Below are 19,789 nucleotides of genomic sequence, written 5' to 3'. Positions count from 1 at the left end.
CCGAAATCAAGCGGAGACGCACCGGAGGAGCCAGCAGCCCCACCGCTGGGCACACACACAAAAGAACTGAACGCGGGATCCTCAACAGAGAATGGTAACCCAAGGTTCACAGCAGCATAATTCACAGCTGCAAGAAGGGGGAAATGAGAGACGTCCGTCGGCGGATGAAGGGATAAACAAAATACAGAGCGTGGGTACCGGGGAGACTACGCAACTTTACGAAGGGCGAAAGCTTCACACGGGCTACAACACAGAAGAACCCCGAGGGCATCATGCTAAGTGAAATACGGTAGACCCCAAAGGACAATATTGTAATGACTCCACCATACGAGACGCCTAAGTAGTCAAATTCACAGGGATAAAAAGAACAGCAGTTACCAGAGGCTGGGGCAATGGGCAATTATCATTTAATGGGCACCGAGTTCTGCTCTGGGATGATGAAAAAATTCTGGAGAGGAATGGGGTCATGGCCACACAATAATGTGAACGTGCTCAATGGAAAATGCAAATTCTAAGTTACGCATATCTTACGACGAGTTAAAAATATTAATGACATAATGCACCAAAACCCACTGTATGCTTTAAATGGGTGACCTGTAGGATATGTGAATTATGCCTCAGTGCATTTTAAAAAAATATAGCAGTGTTAAAATTTTGTGCTTCATTTATTAAAGAGTTACTTGGGAGATTCCCAAGGAGAAGGAAAGCCTACCACATATGCCCATAAATGTACTTCCTGTTCCTTCTGGTATTTCTTTCCTGCCTAGACCTTCCTTACCCAGGGAGGTCTACCGGCAACTTCTGTAGACATTCACCTTCCTCTAGGAAGGCTGTGACTCCCATTTCATTCCTGAAGGATTCTTTCGCCGGGCTAGACACGTCCTCTTTCGGCACTTGGAAAACGTTTTGCCGTCTCCCTGGACGCAGGCCAGCACTCCCCTACCGTCTGAACCGCCCTCCGCTGACGGCAGGGGTCCACTTCTCTGCGATTCACAGTGGCCGGGTCTGCAGCGGGCTGAGCTCCGACAAGGCTGTGCGTCGCACAGGGGCCTCCTCAGGTGTGTCCTGCTGGGCTCCGTCGTCGACTTCCATGGAGCTTCGTGTCCGTTGCCGAACCCGCGAAGTCTCCAGCCATTACCCACCCGAGTCGTGTTCACCTCCGTGCTCCCTCCTCCTCCGGGACGCGGAGGACAGGCCCGCCCGTGGCCGGGACGGCTCGGGCTCTTGTGTTCTCAGGTCCGCGCGCTCTCCCGCTCAGACGGGACCGGGTTCTTCCTCCTTCTTCATCTCGCTGCCAAGAGCGCCCCTAAGCCTTGGCTGCATCCTCCAGCTCTAGGATTCCGACTTGGCCCTTCCTTCCCTCTCCGTGCTGAGGCTTTCTGTTGCTTCTGCGCTTCACGCTTATTCATGACTGCTTGCTGGAGTGTGTGTGTGTGTTGGGGGGGGACAGTTTTTACAAAAGAAATCTAAATGCTTTAAGGTCTTTTTTGGGTGGTTCTAACCTCCTGATGTTGGCATGTACCGATCGCCTTTTAAAGTTCAGTTTAAGGGGCACCTGGTGGCTCTGTGAGTTGAGCGTCTGCCTTCGGCTCAGGTCACGGTCCCAGGGTCCTGGGATCGAGCCCCGCCTTGGGGAGTCTGCTTCTCTCTCTCCCTCTGCCTCTGCTCATGCCTGTGCTCTTTCTTTGGTTTGTTCTCTCAAATTAATAAAATCTTAATAAAAAACTGTTTAAGATCTCCCTGGTTCTTAGTATGACATACGATTTTCACTTTAAACCTAGACATTTATCATGTTACCAGGTTCTGAATTTTACATAAACCTTCTATTTTGGCTGGCCTTTCCCAAAACCGTTCCAGCAAGAGAAGGGAGTCAAATGTCCAGGGACTACCAGTTCGGAGGCCCCCACTTGACCTCCACTGAGACCCAAGTGCTGGTAGGTCGGTACTGCTGGGGGATGGTGGGAGGGGCCGGGTTATTACTGGAGGATGGTTGAAGTCCCGACACCTGTGGCCTTCCCCTGTCATCAGACAGGCTGGTGGACCACGGTGGGACACCCATTACCTCCGACTGGGGAGGGAAGCTGAGGCTCCCCACGGGCACCTGTGGGGAGGGAACAGTTTTTCTGCCGTGTCTGACCAGAGGACGGAGGATACGGTCTAAAAGTTTCCCATCTTGCGAGGCTGACTCTTCCCTACTCCTCGCTGCAGAAAGCAGGCCTTTCTTCACGGGCGTTTTTTGCGCCCAGCAGCTTTTCCAGGTGGCTCCTCAAGGTTTTACCTCAGTATGACGAGGCGAGAGGACAACTCCAAGGACCTGAACCCTCAGTCCTAGTTGGTCTGCCTCCTCCTCTCCACTTTTTAGAGTCTCCTTTTTTTTTTTTTTTAAAGATTTTATTTATTTGACAGAGACAGAGATCACAGGTAGGCAGAGAGGCAGGCAGAGAAGAGGAAGCAGGCTCCCCGCTGAGCAGAGAGCCCGATGTGGGACTTGATCCCAGGACCCTGAGATCATGACCTGAGCTGAAGGCAGAGGCTTTTAACCCACTGAGCCACCCAGGCAGCCCTAGAGACTCCTTTTTATATAGGATATGGAGAACATGACATTATAATAAGACATTTTTACTCATATTTATCAGAACAGGGAAAAGTATACCTACTTCATTTTCCAGGAGGCGAAAGCATGTCAATCCTAATCTTTTTCCCTGTTAGCTGCTGCTCATAGTCTGTACAGGAACGCACTGTCCGTGTGTCCGCTGTGCTGACGGACATCTGGACTATCTCTAGTTTAAGCCATGACGAATGACGGTGTCATGAACGTTCTTACAGACGTATGTCCTGATTTCTCTCTGGTAGGTTTGTTTATTCTTATAAAAGCTGCCAGAGCTTTAGTTTTCTTTTAAAGATTTTACTTACTTATTTGAGAGAAAGACCATGAGCAGGGGAGGGCAGAGGGAGGAAGAAGTAGACTTTCTGCTGAGCAGAGAGCTGGACTCGGGGCTCGATCCCAGGACCCTGAGATCATGACCTGCGCTGAAGGCAGAGGCTTAACCCACTGAGCCCTCCAGGTGCCCCTGCCAGGGCTTTAAAAAAAAAAGTGGTGCCATTTTACTCTCCCACAGTTGTCTGTAAACACTGTGGTTATGCCAACTCAGGGTAGCTTTCGTTTGCAGTTCTTTGATGAGTTATGGTGGATGAGAATTTTTCACGTGCTTATTGGCAGTGTATACATTTCTCTTGGTAAAGTGTGTTCAAATCTTCACTTCAAAATTGGGTTGTGTGTTTAAAAAAATAAAAGAATGAAAAATAAACTTAAAAAAATTCATTTGCAAGAGTTCTTTATGTATACACAAGATACACAGTTTGTGAGTATTTTCTCCCAATTTGTGCTCTGTTTTTATAACACTGTCTCTGTTCAACACGTCCCATTTTGCCAAGGTATAATCTATCAGTGCTCTCTTGTAGCTATTGCCTTCTGTGTCCCATTAAGAAAACTTTGACTAGGGGCACCTGGGTGGCTCAGTGGGTTAAGCCGCTGCCTTTGGCTCAGGTCATGATCCCGGGGTCCTGGGATCGAGTCCCACATCGGGCTCTCTGCTCAGCGGGGAGCCTGCTTCCCTCTCTCTCTCTCTGCCTGCCTCTCTGCCTACTTGTGATCTATCTCTGTCAAATGAATAAATAAAATCTTAAAAAAAAAAAAAAAGAAACCTTTGACTACACGCAAGTTGTGGAGATATCCTATGCTTTCTTCTAGAAACTTCATAATTCTGGCATTTACATTTCAGCCTGAGACCCGCGCCAGGCCGAGCCTGGCCCTGCTGCAAGGCCGGTGTCAGAGCTGAGCCGCTGGCACCGGACATCACCCGGGCTGCACGGGCCGCAGCACATCCTGCTCGGTGGCTCTGGTGCCTGCGCACAAATGCAACGACCACAACATGTGGGTCTTCTTCTGGGCTATCTACTCTGTCCCACAGACCAGTTCTACTGGCACGTCACTTTGTTATCTTAGCACGTGAGCAGGGGGCAGAGGGGGCGGAGGGGGCAGAGGGAAGGGAGGGTGAGAGAGAATCCCAAGCAGACTCCACTCAGCACGGAGCCTGATATGGGGCTCAATTTCAAGACCCCAAGTTCATGACCCGAGCTGAAACCAAGAGTCAGATGCCCAACCAAAAGAGCCTCCCAAGGACCCCTATTTATTAAAAAAAAGAATTATTATTACTGTTTTTTTTAGAGGGCTCTATGCCAATATGGGGCTTGAACTCATGACCCTGAGATCAAAAGTTGTGTGCTCTACCTATGCCCTTCTAAAGCTAATTTAAAGTTTAAACTTGCTCTATAATTACTCTGGCCGATAATGCAAGTCTTGGGGCAACAAGAAGACATTTCTAAAAGATCACTTCGCATGTTCTGGGTTCTTCACCTCTCCGTATAAATTTCAGAAAAATCAGCTCATCCGTTTTTACAGAAGAGCCTGCTGGTCACAAGCTACCCTGCATGGAACGTAACGATGTCTCCATGTACTTAGGTCTAATTTAATCTCCCTGATAAATGTTTTAATTTTCAGTATAAAGTTTTTACCTATTTTTGGATAAATTTATTTCTAATTACTTCAGTTTTATTACACTATTTTTTAAAAATAGACTTTATATTTTAGAGCAGTTTTAGGTTCAAAACAGTACAACAGACAGGGATTTCCAAAATACACACTGACCCCACACACCGCAGCCTACCCCGTCGCCGACACCCCTGACCAGAGCGGCACGCTGGTTAACAGCTACTGAACCACACAGACGCGTCATTCTCACGGAGTCACAGTTTACGTGAGGGCTCACTCTTGTGCATGCTATGGCTGGGAGACATGTAGTAATGACAGGTATCCAACCACTACTGTGTCATACAGAAGAGCGTCACTGACCTAAAAATCTCTGCTCTGCGGAACCATCCTTACTTTACCCTCAGCCGCTGGTATTATCAATGTCTCCATGGTTCTGGCTTTTCCAGAACATCATACAGTGGAACCATACACTATGTAGCCTTTCCACACTGGTTTCTTCCACTCAGCACGATGATTTCAACGTCTCTCAGTGTCTTTTCAGGGCTTGACAGCTCATCTTGTATTAGTGGTGGGTAACATCCCATCGCCTGGCTGTGCTGGTTCACTGCTCGCCGACAAGGACAGCTCGGTAGCTTCTGAGTTTAGGGAGCCACGAGCAAAGTGGCTGTGCAACGCACGGGCGCAGCTGATCACACAGACAGTTCTCAGCTTCTCTGGGTAAACACCAAGGACCAGCCTCGCCGGCTGGTATGGTAAGGGCAGGTTATTTTGTGAGAATACGAGTGGATTCTTAGATACGGATTTTTGTTTCCAGTAACTGTGCTAAAAGGCTGTAACAGGCTGTGGGGTACTTCTCTGGATTTACTCATCACGTAATGTGTGAGCAGAACAGTTTCACTTCTTCCTTCCCGAACTTTATGACTCCTATTCATCTCCTGCCTTACTGTGCCGGCTGGAATATCCCGAGTAATGCAGACAGAAGCAGCGAGGGTGGCCATTTTGACCTTCTTTCCGATTTCAGGAGGACACACTGCGTACTTCACCAGTAGCTGTAATGCTCACTTGTGATGCCTTCTGTGCGACCGGGGAAATGCCCTTCTACCCAAGAGTTCCTGCCTGCATGTCTACACTGTCTATGCTCAACTTCCTTCTGTACCTGTTTCTTCCCATCGAGTTTTTGTCAGGTTCTTTACCAGGATTATGTTAGCCTCACAGAGTAAGCTGGGAAGTGTCCTCCACTTTCTGGAAGCTTTTGTGTAAGGCTGGCGTTTTTTCTCAGTGACGAAACAGCTCACAATGGAAGCCATTTCGTTCTGTCATTTTTTACGTGTAGGATTTGATAAAGAACTAAATTTCCTTAAATGATACAGGCTATTCAGACATTCTGAAATTCGACTTCTTTTTGAATTAGTTAAGCTATATATTTTAAGGGATTTACCCATTTCATATACATTGCTAAGTGAACTGGCATGAAGTTATTCCTAACATCTCCGTACCAGCCCCTTCATAACCGCAGGACTGTCAGGACCGACAGGACCGACCTGATGGTTCGCGTGGCCTCTTACCTGCTGCTGTTTGCCGCTTCCAGAGCTTCGATTCTGTCGCACTTTTTGAACTTGTTTCCTTACTGTCTGTTCAGTATCTTATCGACTTCCACTCTTTATGATTTCCTTCTTTCTACAGATACCTGCTTTCTAGAAATGAGTGGGATGGCTTTGCCCTTCTCACTGTCACTTACAGCAAATCAAGGGGAAAGGGTATTCGCTCCGCGTCAAGTGCAACGCCAATGTTCCTTGATCCTCACAGCCCAGGCTGGGAGTAAGCGCGGCACACGGAGACGCGGAGAGGCAGCATGCGCGCCGACGCAGCTCAGGTCGCCCGGCTGGAAGATGGGGGTGGGGAGCAAGCCGTCGAGTCCGACTCGCAGGGGTGTGCAGGCCCCCAAGGCCACCTTCAGGGTTGCTGGCTAACAGCTACATTTCATTCAACAGCCAAAGGATACAAAGCAGACGTAGTAAAGGGGAAAAGCGCACTGGGCAAAACGGAGGAAATGAGGCATAAGCTTGTACAAATTCTCCCCTGCCTTGGCAATACACTGGGACAAGAGATGTGAAATGTCTACCAAGAACGGTCATTACAGATTCAGTGCCCAAGGTTTTGAGGGTTTTGTCTCAATATTACGTATGTTTTCATGCTTAAATTCTTTCATTGAGCCTATGCCCTTAATCCACACATAAGTGTTTCAATTCATATTTAAAAGTACCTGTGAGGGGTGGGGAAGCTGGGTGATGGGCCGGAAGGCAGGCAGGCGATGTAACGAGCGCTGGGTATGACAGTAAGACTGATGTATCACTGACCTCTACCACTGAAACTAATGATACATTACACGTTAATTAACTGAATTTAAATAAGAAAAAATACCTTTCAGTGTAAGACTCAAGGCATCAGCATCAGAATTTTTCTTTTGCATTGGGTAATCACTATAATTTTGATTAACATATGCCTGATTAAAACAATGTAACTACACTTTCAAGATAACACTTTCTGAGGCATAATTCACATACCAAAAAATACATTCTTTTTAAGGATACTATGCAGTGGGTTTTATTACACGGAGCTCTGGTGATGATCAATTTTCTGTATCAACTTGGCTCGCTTACAGTACACACAGAGCTGGTGTCTGTAAAGGTTAACTCTTAGATGAAATTAACATTCAAATTACTAAATTGTGAGTCAAGCAGATCACCCTCCATAATGTGGGTGGGATCATCCAAACAGCTGAAGGCCTTAGTAAGAAAACAGACTGACCTCCCACTCCTTGACCCTCCCCTGGTCTCCATGCTTCCAGCCTGCCCTGTAGAGTTTGGACGTGCCAGTTGCCAAGACGGTGTGAATTGCAACCTTAAAATAAATCTCCAGAGGAGTCCCCTGCTGGCAGTCAGCACAGGGTTTTAACTCTTGATCTCAGGGTCTTGAGTTCAAGCCTCACACTGGGCATAGAGCTTACTTAAAAAATAATACGTCAAGTAAAATGTTGTCATAAATGAAATCTATTTTTAAAGAAACCCCTTCTCAGGGCACCTGGGTAACTCAATCATTAAGCGTCTGTCTTCAGCTCAGGTCATGGTCTCAGGGTCCTGGGATCAAGCCCCTTGTTGGGCTCTCTGCTCAGCGGGGAGCCTGCTTCTTGCGCTCCCTCTGCCTGCTGCTCCCCTGCTTGTGCTCATCCACTCTCTATCAAATAAATAAAATCTTAAAGCAAAACAAACCCAAACCGTCTCTATTAAAATGAGAAAGGTGGGAACATAGTTAAAAAAAATAAATCCAGATTTGGGGGCACCTGGCTGGCTCAGTCGATGGAGCGTATGACTCTTGATCTCAGGGTCATGAGTTTGAGCCCCGAACTGGGTATAGAGATTACTTAAAAAAAATAAATCTTAAAAAGAAAAGAAAAAAGGAATCATAAAGCGCATGGCATTTTGTGATTACTCTCTTTTTAAAAAAAATATATTTTTAAAGATTTTTATTTATTTATTTGACAGACAGAGATTACAAGTAGGCAGAGGAGATTAGGCAGAGAGAGAGGAGGAAGCAGGCTCCCTGCCAGGCAAAGAGCCCGATGCGGGGCTCGACCCCAGGACCCTGGGACCATGACCTGAGCCGAACGCAGAGGCTTTAACCCACTGAGCCACCCAGGCGCCCCGTGATTACCCTCTCTTACCCAGAGTAATGTTTTCACACTTTGCCCATTTTGGTACCTATCTCCGTACCTCACTTCTTTATTTCTTTTTAAATTTAAGGTTTTATTTATTTGACAGGGAAAGAGAGAGAGTACAAGCAGGGGGAGCACACTGCCCACTGAGCAGGGAGTTCGACGTGGGGCTCAATCCCAAGACCTTGGGGTCATGACCTGAGCCAAAGGCAGCCGCTTAACAGACTGAGCCCCCTGGTGACCCTCAGTACCTCATTTCTGGGTACTGCCCAAGAGCACCCCATGGTGAGCACAGACCACATTCTGTTAATCCATTATCCACTGTGGGAAACTCGCTTCTACCTGTCGGCTACTACGAATGCTGCTGTTACGAACATCTCTGTCTAAGTTCTTGTGGGACATGATGTGTTCCGTTCTACTGGGCAGATGCTTACCAGCACAACTGCTGGGTCATATGGTAACTATCTGTTTAACTTCTTGAGGAACTGCCAAAATGTTTTCCAAAGAGGGTTATACCACTTCACATTCTCAACAACAATGTCTGAGGTTTCGAATTTCTTCACATTGTGCATCAACCCTTTAATTAAAGCCACCCTAGCGGGTGTGCGGGGGTCTCTCATTGCTGTTTTGATGCCACTTCCAGAATAACTAATGACGCTGAGCATTTTGTCACGTGTGTACCGGCCATGGGTGTAACTCTTTCGGAGAAATGTCTATTCAAATAATTTACCCACTTAAATTGTGTTATTTGGCTTTAAACTAATGAGTCTCAACAGTTCCTTATAAGTCTGGGTTTCTGGATACAAGTCTCTTGATACACAATTTGCAAACATTTCTCCATTCTGTGCATTGTTTTTTTATTTTCCTGAGGGTGTTTTTTGAAGCACAGAAATTTTAAATATTGACCAAGTTCAATTTGTCTTTTTCTTTTGTTGCATAGGATTTTGGTGTTATAGCTAAGAAATTATTGCCCGATCCAAGGTCATGAAGATTTCCTCCTATGTTTTCTTCAAGAGTTTTATAGGTTTAGCTGTTATATTTAGGCTGATGATCCTTTTTTTTTTTTTTTAAAGATTTTATTTATTTATTTGACAGAGATCACAAATAGGCAGAAAGGGAGGCAGAGAGAGAGAGGGGAAGCAGGCTCCCCGCTGAGCAGAGAGCCCGATGTGGGGCTTGATCCCAGGACCTTGGGATCATGACCTGAGCTGAAGGCAGAGGCCTTAACCCACTGAGCCACCCAGGTGCCCCAAGGCTGATGATCCATTTTGAGTACATTTTTTTATATGGTGTGAGGCAAGGGTCCAACTTCAACCTTTTGTATGTGTATATCCAGTTACCATAGAACTACCTACTAGAAACATCATGGGCTCCTCATTCGACTGTCACGGCACTCTCATCAATAATCAATTGACTATAAATTTAAGGGTACAATATACATTTTGATAAGTATTATGAAAAGTAAAATTTTACTTGAAATGCACTTCTCTAATGATAAAGAACCCTGATTCCCTTAGTTAAATGTTTAAGAATAAACATGATTTTGTTTGTTGATTCTGACTCTTATCAGTGGTAAGATGCATTATTGTTTTATTTATACGACCACTTTACTCACGTAACTCACACAGCGAAGACACAGACGAATCCAGGTCCGCCTGACTCATTACTTACATGATAATGGAAAGGACCAGTTCAGAATAACTGAGCGGCTCACTTCTAGCCTAATCATAAAATATTATTTGAACAACCAAATAGCACTGTCCAGGAAAAAAAAAATCTGTCCTCCAGCAGCCTGATTTTAAACCCTATTTCAGAGGGAAAAAGATCCCCTAGACTTGGATAGGTTTTTCCATTATTTACTCACTTTGCAGACCACTGAGTCCGAATCAGTCTTAGTGTGACATTAAAATGGGGATGTGGAGATAAAATTTTTATCTTAAATCAAGGGATTCCTAGTCCGCACCTCTTCACCTCTAGCTGTGCCAGGGGCGGGAGAGGACCCCGGCCTGTCCTCGTTCCCGTCCTCCCTGGCGGGGCCGCCACTCCCATCCCCTCGGGTAGCTTCAGTCCAAGACTAAGGTTAGAACCCAGCCAGGACAAAACCAGGAAGACCAAAATGATCATGTCTTCCTTTAAGTGGGTCTTTTAAATGACTTCTTTTCTAAGCCTGTTTATCATCATCAGATTGAAGAAAACCGCTAAATCTGCCGAGACTCTGCTTCGGGCTATGACATCACGTAACAGAACGCTCGTTCAGAAGAGCCTTGGCAGTAATCCCAGAGAATGTGGAACTTACTCTTACCCTCATTAAGGTAAGAGAACTAACCCTTGGAACTTCATGTTGGAGTTAAACCACTCTCCTTCCCGCCAGTACAGAATAATTAAAGCAAACTAATCCTTACTGCAGAACGTGTCATCTACGCTCGCTCCTTTAAATACACTGCTGGTGCTGGGTCCTCTGGGGAGAAACAGGGGATCTGATCACCCCAGCACAGAGGAGTGCCACAGTCACAAGCACCGGGAGTCGTAGTGTAAGAGGACGCCGCAGCGTACAGGGTCCACATCCTCTGCGTAAGGAGGCGGACCCCGTCACGGCCTATTCAACAGGTCATCCTGGGTTCTCCTCCGCCTCTTTCATTTGTACGTGCACTGGGTAAACTTCTATTATGAACCAGGCACTAGGAAATAGAAGGAGAGCAAGGGAGTCAAATGATCCTGCACCTGGAGCTTACAATCTAATGAGGGAGACAGACAACGAACGGGAAACAGAGCAATCACGGGCTACAGAAAGGAATGGACAGGAGGCTGTGATACAGAGTAAAGGGAGGGGCCCTCTGTGGAGTGACAATCAGGAGAACAATTTTAAAGAAAATGACATCTAGTGGATACGGACATTAAACTCGTCCTTGAAGGACAAGAAGCCAACCACGGGAGAGTAGAACAGTTTTCAGGCAGTGCGAGTAACAAGCATATACTGGCACGCTGGTGGGGAAGGCCTTAGTGTGTTCCAGGACCTGAGAGAAACCAGCAAGACCGCACATGGCAGCTTAGGGAGAAACGGGAACAGAGGGACAGGGGTGACGGGGAGGGGTGGGTTTGTAGGCACCAAGTCATCTTTTTTTTTTTGCCTTTAAAATATTTGTTTATTTACTGGGGGGTAGGGACAGAAGGAGAGAGAATTCTAAAGCAGATTCCCCGCTGAGTATAGAGCCTGATGAGGGGCTTGATCCCAGGCCCCTGAGATCATGATCTGAGCCAAAATCATGAGTCAGATGTTTAACCAACTGAGCCACCCAGGCACCCCTGGGACAAGGTTACTCTTAAAAGCTATAGTAAGGAAGTTACTGTTTAACAGTAAGACACTGCAAGGTTTTAAGTATAACCTAGTTTCAGTTGTAAGATTTCTTTTCCTACTGTGTGGGGAGCGCAGTGGAGGCAGCAGGAATGGAACCGACACAGGTGTCAGAAGGCCGCTGCGGGAGTCGGAGCCGAAGTCACGTGCGGGACGCACCTGAGAGTGACAACAGGACCTGTAGACAAGCGGGGCGAACTGCCCGGACGGCAACAGCCGAACTTGGGGGTGCGGACTGGATGCAGCTCTGGGAGAGCGGGAGGGACCCAGGATGACTTCCAGGTACCGGTTACTGATCTGGTAAGCCCAACGGCAGATCTCAGGAGGTACTGTTACCCCGATGCTAAACAAAGCCTTGAGATTTCCCCCCAAAATGAACAGAAGGATAAACCCTGCTCAATTTGCAGGCAGATAAGTGATTAGGAAAGTGGTGGGCTCTCTTCCGATGATTATTACGTATCCATGATCACGTCTTTCTGAACATGGAAACCTCTGAGACTGAAGCGGAGAACAGCTGCGCTTTCCCAGGTGACATCCTCGGGATCAAATGCTACAGACAAAGTAGTGTTTTTTATTACTGAAACTTGAGTAAGAAAGATGTATGTCATTGTGACTCCCAGAGAGCAAAGAATTTGCAGAATTCTTCAGAGTGAGGATAAATTAAACGGTAAAGAAAGAGCTCAACCCCACCGGAGATGCAGAAATAATAGGAACATGGAAACACTTCATCCAAACTCAAGAAACGCCATTTCTTCCGAGCACCGTATGGTCTCCCCGGAGCACTCACCGACATGAATGGGGGCTGGGAACAGTCCGTACTCGTGCTCGCCAGGACAGTATTCCAGCTTCTCTTTCTTTAACTGGATCAACCGGCTCTTTGGGCTGTGACAGGAAAAGAATGGAAGTTATCAGAGGCGATGGAATCTCCTCCTGTGGCCAAACAAAGAAAACAGACCCCCATCAAGAGTTTTTGTTTTGTGACTCCCGGTGGCTCAGTCGCTTAAGCCCGCTGCCTTCAGCTTAGTCATGATCCCCGGGTCCTAGGATTGAGTACTGCACTAGGCTCCTAGCTCGATGGGGAGTCTGCTTCTCCCCCTACCTCTCCTGCTCCCCCTGCTTGTGCTCTCTCTCGTCAAATAAATAAATACAATCTTAAAAAGTATTTGTTTTAACAGTGGCTTAAATTTTAAATGCATATTTTTGGGGGGAGCGATATAAAATACATTCACGTATTTTTAGAATCTATATTTTTGGACTTGTCTTTTAGGAATTACACATAAAAAAGAGCCCTGTTAGCATTTCCAGCAGTTTTGCAAGAGGCATCGAAGTTTCAGATCTGATCGTAATAATGACCTTACACTTGGCCCATAATTATGGCACATATGTATGTATTATTTTCAAAATTTTTTATTTTTTTAAGATTTTACTCATTTATTCATTTGAGAGAGAGAGAGAGCACATGAGCCAGGGGAGGGGGGAGCACAGGGAGAGGGACAAGCAGACTCCCCACCGAGTGCAGAGCCTGACTCTCGGGTTGATCACATGACCCAAGATCACGACCTGAGCCGAAATCAAGAGTTGGACATTTAACCAACTGAGCCACCGAGGCGTCTCTATTTTTTTTTTTTTTTTAATTTTTTAAGTAAGCTCAATACCCAATGTGGGGTATCAAGATCCAACCCTGGGATCAAGAGTTGCAAGCTCCGTCAACTGAGCCAGCCAGGCCGCCTGAAGATTTATAGTTTAGGCAGTACTTTCACACATGATCATTTATATCAATCCTATGAAGTAGGTAAGAAGAGATGTTAGCTCTAGTTTACAGATCTGAAAACAGATGCTCTATGAGTTCAAATGACTTGCCATCATTTTAGTAGCTACTAAGGAGATTTAAGACGAAAACCCCAGTTTCCTGCCCGGCTCCTCCTCACTGTTCTTTTTTTTCTATTCTGCAACATCTCAAGAGACGCACCTCTTCGACTTGTCTGTCTGACTGGTCTGTGTTTCTAATATTTGGTATGACATTAGTCGTGAGACATTTCACAAATACATAAAAGGGGAAAAAGAAAAAGAAATAAAAAGGAAACGAAGAAAAAGAAAAAAGCGTTGCCGAAGAGCCTCACTTAGTCTACTCGAATTTTATTTTGCCTTTAAGTTCCAACAAATAAGGCTGATATATTTCTTTCCCCTGTGAATCACAACATACTGCTGTCTCAGATTTTTTTTTTATTTGACAGAGAGGGAGAAATCATAAGTAGGCAGAGAGGCAGGCAGAGGGAGAGAGGAGGAAGCATGCTCCCCGCTGAGCAAAGAGCCCAATTCGGGGCTGGATCCCAGGACCCTGGGATCATGACCTGAGCTGAAGGCAGAGGCTTTAACCCACTGAGTCACCCAGGCGCCCCCATACTGCTTTTCTAAAAACAAGTCTATCTTGTTACAAGCAGCTCTAGTAATACATATTTTGTAGGTAAGAAAACTGAGGCTCCCAAAAGTAAGTTATTTGTAGAACCTGAAGTTCTTAAATTTGAACACTGGTTCCTTCTACTAGATCATTCATTTATTTGTTCAACAATTACTGAGCACTCACTAAGTCCGGGTCCTGTCTTTTTTTTTTTTTTTAAGATTTTATTTATTTGGGGCGCCTGGGTGGCTCAGTGGGTTAAGCCTCCGCCTTCAGCTCAGGTCACGGTGTCAAGGTCCTGGGATCGAGCCCCGCATCTGGCTCTCTGCTCAGCGGGGAGTCTACTTCCTCCTCTGCCTGTCTCTCTGCCTACTTGTGATCTCTCTCTGTCTCTGTCAAATAAATAAATAAAACCTTACAAAACATTTTAAAATCTTAAAGAAGATTTTATTTATTTGAGCGAGAGAGCGAGTGTGTGCGTGCATAAGCGGGGCGGGGTGGAGGGGGAGAAAGGGAGAAGCAGGCTCTCCGCTGAAAGGGAGACTGGCAAGGGGCTCGATCCCAGCTCTGGGATAGGACCTGAGCAAAGACAGATGCTTTGCCAGCTGAGCCACCCAGGTGCACCTCAAGTCCTGTTCTGCGTGCTAAGACGGTAACGGGTAAGACAGTTTACACTGTTCTTAGGTGCAAAGACAATATGTAGGTAAGAAAAACTAAGAAAATAGAAAAAAATTCAGAAAATGGAAAATGGTAGGCCAATAATTAAAATAATTTATTAAAATAATTAAAATAATTACTCTCTCTGAACAGAGAGTAACAGCGGCTCTTCTGAGAAAGTGATATTCAGCTCAGTTTTAAGTGTCCCCGGGTCTTGGCAGTGACAGGGACGAGGAAACGGGAAGACCAGGCAGGAGGAGGAGTCTGTGGGAGCAGGTCACACCGGAATGGGACCGCGACGGAGGAGGAATCCAAGGAGGCTGAGGGGTACAGACGAGGTCAAGAATGTGCATGCGGTCAATGCGGTCATGCCGAGTGGTTAAAACACTGGCAAAGAGTTTGGGAACAGTTTCAAAGAAGAAAAGGAAAGATAAGAGGTCGCTCTCTTCCTATCTACAAACCACTTTTCTCATTAAAAACAAAACAAAACAAAACCAAATAACTGTGAACACAGCTGTGAAATTTTAAAAAAGATTTATTTATCTATCTTATCAATCAATCAATCAATCAATCAGAGAGAGAGAGAGTACCCAGCACGGGGAGAGGGACAGAGAGTCTCAAGCCGACTCTCTTTATTGACGTTGGCTCAATAAAACTAACGATCCAACTGAAAACTGGGCACCGTGTCTGAGTGTCAAAGACGGCACACAAACGGCCTCCGCCGCGGAAAACGGGGGCTCAACAGCCAGAATTATGACGGAAATGCCAATCAAAATGAGGAAGCATCTCGTGCTTGCTAGACAGGCTACGCCGAAAACCAAGAGGTGTCGGGAAGATGCGGAGAAGAGCAGACGCTTGTGCTGTGCCGGGGGCAAACCGGCGCGTGCCCGATGAAGCACGGCGTGGGGGTTCCTCCAAGGACCGCGCGGGACCCAGCAGTCCCGGCTCCGGGTGCTGTCGAGACCCCAGGGCAGCACGAGCACGAGACGCCGGCGGCGCCCGCGTCTGCTGGAGCGCTCCCTGCGGCAGCGCAAACGCGGGAACAGCGCGGCGTGTGCTGGCGGCTGAGAGCATGAAGGGGACGCGTGTACGCGCACACACACGCACACACACGCGCACACACGCGCACACACACGAGAAGGCTATTGAGTCATAAATCAAAGGACGTCCTGGCCCGCTGGACTGGCGCAGTCGGCTGAGCGACTGACCGGATCTGGTTTCCGCTCGGGCTATGACCTCAGGGTCATGGAGTCTGCTTGAGACTCTCTGTCCCTCTCTCCCTCTGCTCCTTTCCCTTATCCTCTCGAATAAATAGGTTTTTTCCCCAAATAAATCTTTAAAAAAAAAAAAAAAGCCTCTCCCCTTCTCTGTCCCTGCAGTGCGTCCGCACAAACCAAGCTGTCCCGTCACGCGTGAGGGCACGGATGGGAGCGTCACGTGGCAGGAAAGCAGAGCGAAGGACAAACACCCTACGACCCACTGCCTACGTGGCAACTTCGGAAACAACAAAATCCCAAGCTCACGGATACCAAGAACAGACTAGTGGTCGCCAGAGCGGGAGCTGCGGCCTGGGTGAGACGCAGGACAGTGGAGATGCAGGAGGAACAAGCCTCCGGGCCTGAGACGGGCCATTCCTGGGGACGTGGCGCCCAGTGCGGCCGCAGCAAGCGGTGCTGCGGGTCTTAGAAGTTCTTATCGCAAGAGACAAACTGTTCGAATGTGTGGAGGCGCGGCTAACTGTGGCGATGGATTCACAGTATTTACACAAGCTGAATCAAGGCATTATACACCTGAAACCAGCATTTTACATGTCAATTATATTTCGATCTAGAAAAAGAACGTACAGTCCAGAAATTAGATAGAGATGCTAAAATGGCTGGGAGAAAGTGTGAAAGTACCAGCACATACTTTTAAGGCATCTCTGCAAATGTCAGAGAACGCACGTGCAACGAGCACCGGCGTGGCACAGCGACACCCGACGCTTCCTGCTTCGCGGAGAAGGACCCGTCACAGTGCTGGTGGCACTCCAGCTGCACAAACCTCATCTATTCGTAAAGAAACATCAGGAAAACTCAAACTTAAGGACCTTTTAGGAAACAACTCTTCTCTCCCCTTCAAAGGCGCCAGTCTGATGAAGGACAAAGACAGGCAGAAGCACGGTCCCAAATGAAAGAACGAGTGAGCCCACCACGGGGCATCCCCCGGACTGCGCGCGGCCGCCCGAAGCCGTTGGCCGCGCCGTGAGCAAGGACGGCGCCGAGCGACGGCCGGGGAGGAGCTGTGCGCTGGGGAAAGTACAGCAGCGACGTTAAGGATCCTGAACTTAGAATCTGTTATCCTCTTTATACGAGAAAATGTCTTTTGGTCTTAGGAAACACGGAAGGAAATATTTACGAGTAATGTTGTCAGAATGTGTGACTTACCACCGAGTACAGAGGAGAAGGTGTGGGTGTGCGTGACAGAGACACACGTGAGGGCAGGGAAGCAGAGAAGAAGTGGCGGATTATCACCCCCCGTGCGTCTGGATGGGAGGGCTACAGTGTTTCTGTACAATCCTGTGATCATCTACGAAGGTAACACAGACTATCCATAAAAATAGGGAATAAGTACATGATGTAGGGAAAATCCTAATTTTTGTACAATAATTTACTCAGGTAATAGAATTTATTGAGGTAAGTGTTTAAATAAACTTTTTTTAAAGATTTTATTTATTGGGGCACCTGGTGGCTCAGTGGGTTAAGCCTCTGCCTTCGGCTCAGGTCATGATCCCAGGGTCCTGGGATTGAGCCCCGCACCGGGCTTTCTGCTGGGTGAGGAGCTGCCTCCGCGACCCCCTACACCTGCTGCTCTGCCTACTTGTGATCTCTGTCAAGTAAATAAATAAAATCTTAAAAAGAAGAGACTAAAAAATAATATTTTATTTATTTGACAGAAACAGAGATAGTGAGAAGGAACACAAGCAGGGGGAGTGGGAGCCGGAGAAGCAGGCTTCCCGCCGAGCAGGGAGCCACGAGCAGGGAGCCACATGCGGGGCTGGATCCCAGGACCCTGGAATCATGACCTGAGCCGAAGGCAGACGCTTAACAACGAAGCCACCCAGGCGCCCTTAAATAAACTTTTTTAACACCAAATAACTACAGGAAAGATAGGACCAAAACCATGGCAAAAGGTAACGAAAAACTGTATTGAGTTAGATCAAAAGACTGTTCTCGTAGAAAACGTAAGAGAACATATTTGAATGACTGTTTTGCTTCGAACCTCCAGGAGTTTAGGACGATGACAAACGCATTTAAATATAATTGATCTAAATGACAATTTACATAAAAGCTCTCTGTAAATGTAAAGGGGGCACACAAATTGTAATAATAGTTGACCACAGAAACTGGTTCTTTTTTTACACACATCCACAACACAAACTTTTGAGCAAAATTTTGCATTTACTACATTTTGGAATGTATTTCTTTGGTGAATTGAAAAAGCATAAACTGAAATAATTTACTTACACATTTGTTGCCAAGTAAAAGGGCAGATACTACTCTAAGACTTTAAAATTTTTCTAAGATTTTAAGTCCTATGTATTATATTTTAGGAATTCAGGCACTTAGTTCTATTCCTTTTCTTTAAAATATATTTTAGAAACCAGTAGGTTCTATAAGATTTCTCTAAGACAAACAAAGTGAACTCATGGCCTAAAGAAGTTTATGGACGCAAACATGCCCAGGTTACCTCTCAGAACGCAAATAAACTCATAGCTCATAAGGTGCTTATACTAAGCTTTACTAGTGGAAAAAGAGAAGTAAAACTAATTTCAACTAGAGGAGAATTAAGGATACTTTTACCTAATGAGAAAACATTTCAGACTTTGAATAAGATCCGCAAGAAGGAGTGGGATCCGTCACGTATATGGGAAGGAGGAAAGTAGCTTTTACCATGTAGGGCAAACACCTAGGCCAAGTGCTGAGAGAAAAGGACAGAGAATTTGGGGGAAATAATCGGATGCTGTGGGTCAGAGGAACGAACAGATTAAGGAGTTTAATAAGGAGCGCCTGGTGCCTCAGTGGGTTAAGCGTCTGACTCCTGGTTTCAGCTCAGGCTGGATCGCAGGGTGACCGCAGGGTGACGGGATGGGAGCCCCAGGTCCGGGCCCGCTCGGCGCTCAGCAGGGGCGCCTGTTTGAGATCCGTTCCCTCCGCCTCCCCTCCGCCCCCTCCCCGGCTCTCTCCAGTGCAGTGTAACTGGCAGAAAGACAAGAAAACAGGTCACACGAGGCCGCAGAGGGTCTTCTGGATGGGATGCAGGAAGTAAGTGTCTGAGAAGACATCTCGGTGGGGGAAGGACAGCCCGGACCAGCGCCGATCGCTGTCTGCAGGAGGGCGCGAGCGTCTTGGCGCAGTTAATTTCATCTGAGGCCACACTTAGTGACAATGGAATAAGGCATCGTAAAAACGCATGGCTTGGGGCACCTGGGTGGCTCAGTGGGTTAAGCCGCTGCTTTCGGCTCAGGTCATGATCTCAGGGTCCTGGGATCGAGTCCCGTATCGGGCTCTCTGCTCAGCGGGGAGCCTGCTTCCCTTTCTCTCTCTCTGCCTGCCTCTCCGTCTTCTTGTGATCTCTCTCTGTCAAATAAATAAATAAAATCTTTAAAAACAACAACAACAACAACAAAAAAAACGCATGGCTTACTTCCTATCTGTCAACCAAGTAATCCTCTACCGCGCTACGAAACAGGTGTCTTCATCAGCGCCCCCGTTTCGCTGAGGACCCTGAGGACCCAGGCTCAGGAACATGCCCGAATGCACACACCCAGTCAGTGGCGGAACTGGGATTTGGGACGAGTTCTCGTACCACAGCTTCCTGTACATCCCTCACCGGATTTAAGAACTGTGTGACTCTAGCCGCTTTCTCCCCAAACGATCTACTCTGTACGCCTCATGCAGTTAAATTTTTGAGAATACTCATTTCGTAAACAACTTTGCTGACGATGTGAACATTTCTCTCAACACACTCGACCAGCAAATACTACTTTCTCTAACTGTTATCTTACGGATTTTATTTTGTTTAGATTAACGTGAATTTACATGATTTTACAGCACAGCTACCCATAGGGAGACTTCCGGA

General features: G+C 46.8%; 1 protein-coding gene across 8 annotated transcripts in view; it reads right to left on the bottom strand.

The window, feature by feature from the left end:
* ASH1L (ASH1 like histone lysine methyltransferase) overlaps positions 1-19,789 on the bottom strand; it is a 180,454-nt gene that overhangs the window by 42,219 nt on the left and 118,446 nt on the right. For all 8 annotated transcript variants that reach the window (XR_004280171.1, XM_032318697.1, XM_032318701.1 and 5 more), the window contains one exon: positions 12,404-12,498. Coding sequence is in view for 7 of the 8 variants with exons in the window: in XM_032318697.1 (XP_032174588.1) it covers positions 12,404-12,498 (95 nt within the window). In the remaining variant the exon portion in view is untranslated. The remainder of the gene's footprint in view (positions 1-12,403; positions 12,499-19,789) is intronic.

This window comes from Mustela erminea, chromosome 17, assembly GCF_009829155.1.
Source record: "Mustela erminea isolate mMusErm1 chromosome 17, mMusErm1.Pri, whole genome shotgun sequence".
NCBI lineage: Eukaryota > Metazoa > Chordata > Mammalia > Carnivora > Mustelidae > Mustela > Mustela erminea.
Note: the sequence above shows the minus strand (reverse complement) of the source record. Positions and strands in the feature narration are given on the sequence as shown.